At 42.8% G+C, this 5,584-nt stretch overlaps 1 protein-coding gene across 1 annotated transcript in view; it reads left to right on the plus strand.

Annotated features, from left to right (window-relative positions):
- LOC104981316 (clavesin-1) overlaps positions 1 to 5,584 on the plus strand; it is a gene marked incomplete at its 5' end in the record, with an annotated part of 106,032 nt that overhangs the window by 73,151 nt on the left and 27,297 nt on the right. Inside the window, one exon of the mRNA XM_010830337.1 lies at positions 2,332 to 2,567. Coding sequence (XP_010828639.1) covers positions 2,332 to 2,567 — 236 coding nt within the window. The remainder of the gene's footprint in view (positions 1 to 2,331; positions 2,568 to 5,584) is intronic.

The following is a 5,584-nucleotide window of genomic DNA, read 5'->3' on the forward strand; positions in this document are numbered from 1 at the left end:
ATCCAGCCATCTCATCCTCTGTCGTCCCCTTCTCCTCCTGCCCCCAATCCCTCCTAGCATCAGAGTCTTTTCCAATGAGTCAACTCTTCACATGAGGTGGCCAAAGTACTGGAGTTTCAGCTTTAGCATCATTCCTTCCAAAGAAATCCCAGGGCTGATCTCCTTCAGAATGGACTGGTTGGATCTCCTTGCAGTCCAAGGGACTCTCAAGAGTCTTCTCCAACACCACAGTTCAAAAGCATCAATTCTTTGGCATTCAGCCTTCACAGTCCAACTCTCACATCCATACATGACCACTGGAAAAACCATAGTAAATGATGTCATTACATCACAAGTTAAAATTCAGTACAACAGGGCAAGGTAGGGAGTAAGGCTCTGCCTTTCAATGCAGGGGCCGCAGGTTTGATCCCTGATCAGGGAACTAAGGTCTCATATGCTGCAGAGTGTAGCCTAAATTTTATTTTATAAAAAGTAAATATTCATTATATACTTATATAGTACATTATACTAATAATATACACCCTTCAGACATGTTGTGAGTTAGGTTCCAGACCACAGCAAAAAAGCAAGCATCATGAAAAAGCAAATCACATGTATGTTTTTTTTTCTGTTTCCCAGTGTATAAAAAAGTTACATTTACACTATACTGTAGTCTATTAAGTGTGCAATAGTATGTCTAAAAAATGTTCGTAATTTAATTAAAAATACAAAACAACAAAAATTATAATAGTTGTATCAAAGATCACTGATCACAGATCACCATGACTAATATAATAATAATGAATGAGTTTGAAATATTAAGAGAATTATCAAAATGTGACATAGAGACACGAGGTTTGCTAACACTTTAGAAAAAGGGCACCAATAGACTTGTTTGATATAAGGTTGCCACAAACTTTTGGCTTACAAAAAGTGTAATATCTGTTAAGTGCAGCAAAGCACAATAGGCAAGGGATGCCTGTAGTAACAGTGTAATGTAACACTTACATGATATATTATTATACTATATGTACGTATTTTAAAAATCACATTTATTCATATATATCTTCATGGTTAAGTGTGCGCATGTGTGTGTATAATTGATGACCCTGTACTCAGGAACAATTAATGCACATTGAGCCTGCAACATGAAGAAGTGTGGGAATCCATGCCATTATACAGATGCACTTTGAATAAACTTTCAGGAGTCAATTCCTAAATTACAGGCAATGGTAATTATCGACTTGTGGCTTATCCACTTTATGGATTTGTTTGAAAATGTTATTTGGGGGTGTTTTCTCCCCTATGACTAATTACATTACCATCCATTATATGCTTTGAAGATGCAAACTTGTTTGTTGAGGGTATTGGCAAATCCAGACAGAAATAGAAAACTGTTGCAAAAACATCTCACAGTAAATTCCCAGGTCAGTTTCCAAGTCCATTGCTTAAGAAGTGACTGAGATAAGTGACTGAGATTTTTCCTTGTGCCCACACCACCCTGGGAGCTAGGAGAGTATTAAAAGGGTTAAAAAAAAAAAGGTCCCTTTCCTGAGCATCCTGCTCTTCCTAAGGGGGTTGTTTCATTATTGAGTTGCTTAGTCATGTCCAGCTATTTTGCCATCCTATAGACTGTAGCCCACCAGGTTCCTCTATCCATGGGATCACCCCAGCAAGACTACTGGAGTGAGCTGCCATTTCCTTCTCCAGGGGATCTTCCAGACCCAGGAATGGAACCGGTGTTTCCTGCATTGGCAAGCAGATTCTTCATGATTGAGCCAACAGAGAAGCCCTCTCCTATGGGGGAGAAAGACATCAATGAACAAATCAGAAAAACTTAGAAGTCATCTCACAATGAACAGTTAATTTGGAGAATCGGGGAGAGTCAAGTGGGCAGGTGTCACTGGGGCAGATTGAGGAAGCCTTTGCCACTAGATGTAGGCCTGGGAAGGATGGAGAACATTGAGGAGGGTCTAGAGGAAGCTTAAGGAAAAGAACAGTGCCATGTGGTGTGCGTGAAGCATGATCAGGGGTTTGGAGGGTCTACATTCCTACTCTTTTCATCTGCAAGGATAATTAAGAGATGACTATATGTGTAAATTTGGACCATGGCCAAAAAATACCCAATTTATTCATGAACTTCATTCTTAAGGACTATTAATTCAGCCCCTTTTCTGAGCAATAAATTAACATTTTATGAAGACTAAGCCACAGACACAAAATTGAATGCCTCTTTAAACTTCATGATCACCAACAACACATCTACTTTGTCACTGCTAGACTGTGTATTAGATTAAATGCTCGATCATATGTTTTGGATATTTTTCCTCGCTTATCATTTTTTCTTTCCAGATTTTCCTGCACGGAAACAACTTAAACAGCCTCCACCAGCTAATACACCCTGAATTTTTGCCATCTGAATTTGGAGGCACTCTTCCTCCTTATGACATGGGGACGTGGGCCCGGACGTTGCTCGGTCCTGACTACAGCGATGAAAATGACTACACTCACACTTCCTATAATGCAATGCACGTGAAACACACATCCTCCAATCTGGAGAGAGAGTGCTCACCCAAGCCAATGAAGAGGTAAGGTCTGGGTTAGCAGAGCCTTCCAGTTAGAGCTCAAGAGGCATTTTTGATATGGGGGCTATTTCGGGTAACCCTGGTAGCTCAGATGGTAAAGAATCTGCCTGCAGTGCAGGAGACTCGGTTTCGATCCTTGGGTCAGGAAGAACCCCAGGAGAAGGGAATGTCAACCCACCCCAGTGTTTTGCATGGAAAATCCCATGGACAGAGGAGCCTGGTGGGCTACAGTCCATGGGCTCGCAAAGAGTCAGACACGATTGAGCATGCATGCATTGTGAGTTAAGTAATTGAAGACCTTTATAGGCACAGAACTTGAATAAAATAAATTGTAATACATTCTCAGCTGATTTCACCAAAATTGAAAGTAAATGCGGCTTGGCTAGCTCAGAAATACTGTTATCCCCATTGTATGAAAGAAGCAGTAGAAGGCTTGGCCCTCGGTCATGTCGTGATTACAGTTCTGGTCTTGAGGGAGTCTGTTAATTCACACAGAATGAATGTGGGACCTTTGAGACACATTGGAGGAAAAAGCAACCTGCTAGAAAATGTTGCTATCATCGATGCATTTGGAACCATTTACTGAGCATTTACTTGGCCACAGGCACTGATTGGGCACTGGGAGTATGAAAATGAATAAAGACATAAAAGGAAAAAGACAGAGAACAGGGCCTTGGGAAAATCTGCCAAGTAAGACTTCTAGCAACCTGTTTCTACTGTGAGTGACAGCTGAGCTGGGCTCCGAAGGATGAGAATCAGCAGCCCAGGCTTACAGAGGGGGAAAAACAAGACAGACAGAGGTGTGGAGGCTGTGGAGGGGTGGGATATTCTGGTGTGGCAAATTGGTGTGAAAGGTTCCGGGGTGAGAGTGGGAATGAAGTTCTACAGATGGCTGGTTGCAGGTGGGGAAGTACAGTGTATGCTGTCAATAGAAGACCATGAGTGAGGGCTTTTTAAATGGATATACAAATAATGTGCAAGTACTTTGTTATTATAATCAGTAAAGCCTTATTTTACCTTTTCAACCTCAAGTCCCCAATCTCAATCTCTATGCCTCCTTACAGGAGGGGTTGGACTGGGGTGGGCCTTTCTATTCTCTTTTCTGTACATTCAGTTCAGTTCAGTTCAGTCGCTCAGTCGTGTCCGACTCTTTGCGACCCCATGAATCGGAGCACACCAGGCCTCCCTGTCCATCACCAACTCCCGCAGTTCACACAGACTCATGTCCATCGAGTCAGTGATGCCATCCAGCCATCTCATCCTGTCGTCCCCTTCTCGTCCTGCCCCCAATCCCTCCAAGCATCAGAGTCTTTTCCAATGAGTCAACTCTTCCCATGAGGTGGCCAAAGTACTGGAGTTTCAGCTTTAGCATCATTCCTTCCAAAGAAATCCCAGGGCTGATCTCCTTCAGAATGGACTGATTGGATCTCCTTGCAGTCCAAGGGACTCTCAAAAGTCTTCTCCAACACCACAGTTCAAGAGCATCAATTCTTCGACATTCAACTTTCTTTATAGTCCAACTCTCACATCCATACATGACCACTGGAAAAACCATAGCCTTGAATAGATGGACCTTTGTTGGCAAAGTAATGTCTCTGCTTTTCAACATGCTATCTAGGTTTGTCCTAACTTTTCTTCCAAGAAGTAAGTGTCTTTTAATTTCATGGCTGCAGTCACCATCTGCAGTGATTTTGGAGCCTCCCAAAATAAAGTCTGACACTGTTTCCCCATCTATTTTCCATGATGTGATGGGACCAGATGCCATGATCTTCATTTTCTGAATGTTGAGCTTTAAGCCAACTTTTTCACTCTCCTCTTTCACTTTCATCAAGAGGCTTTCCATACATTACACATAGCTATACGCACCCAGAGAAAATATCTAATATTGTGTATTGTGTGGTCTAGTTCGATAGGGCTGCTGTGACAAAGTACCGCAGTCTAGAATGGACCAGGTGCCTTAAATCAGGGGTCCCTGACCCAGTATTGGTCCAGTACTGGTCCAAGGCCAAAATACTGGTCCATGGCCTATTGGGAACCGGGCCACACAGCAGGAGGTGAGCACCAGGCAAGAGAGTGAAATTTCATCTGCATTTACAGCTTCTCCCTATTGCTCTTCCATCATCCCCGGATGGTAACATCTAACTGCAGGAAAACAAGCTCAGAGTTCCCTCTGGTTTTGTATTATGGTGAATTATATAATTATTTCATCATATATATTATAAGGTAGCGTGTTCACTTGCTCTGTTGTGTCCATCTCTCTGCGGCCTCATCGACTGTAGTCCACCAGGCTCTTTTGTCCATGGGATTCTCCAGGCAAGAATACTGGGGTGGGTTGCTGGACCCTCCTCCAGGGCATCTTCCTGACCCAGGGATTGAACCTGTGTCTCTTACATCTACTTGCACAGGCAGGTGGGTTCTTCACCACTAGTGACACCTGGGAAGACCCTATATATCACAATGTAATAATAGAAATAAGATGCAAAATAAATGTAATGTGCTGGAATCATTCTGAAACCATCTCCTCCTGCCACCCTGTTCCATAGAAAAACTGTCTTCCATGAAACCGGTCCCTGGTGCCAAAAAGGTTGGGGACCACTGCCTTAAACAATAGAAAGTTATTCTCTCACAGTATGGAGGCTACAAGTCCAAGGTTAAGGTGTCTGCAGGTTGGTGCCTTCTGAGGCCTCTCTCCTCGGCTTGTAGATGGCTATCCTCTCTCTGTGTCTTCACTGGGTTTCCCTTCATGCATCTTTATCTGTATCCTAATTTCCTCTTCTTATAAGGACACTAGTCATATTGGCTTAGGGCCCACCTTTTTCTGGGCTCCAAAATCACTGCAGATGGTGACTGCAGCCATGAAGGAAAGTTAGAACAAACCTAGATAGCATATTGAAAAGCAGAGACATTACTTTGCCAACAAAGATCCGTCTGGTCAAGGCTATGGTTTTTCCAGTGGTCATGTATGAATGTGAGAGTTGGACTGTGAAGAAGGCTGAGTGTCCAAGAATTGATGCTTTTGA

The sequence above is a fragment of the Bison bison genome, unplaced genomic scaffold (genome assembly GCF_000754665.1).
Source record: "Bison bison bison isolate TAMUID 2011002044 unplaced genomic scaffold, Bison_UMD1.0 scf7180017858917, whole genome shotgun sequence".
Classification (NCBI taxonomy): domain Eukaryota; kingdom Metazoa; phylum Chordata; class Mammalia; order Artiodactyla; family Bovidae; genus Bison; species Bison bison.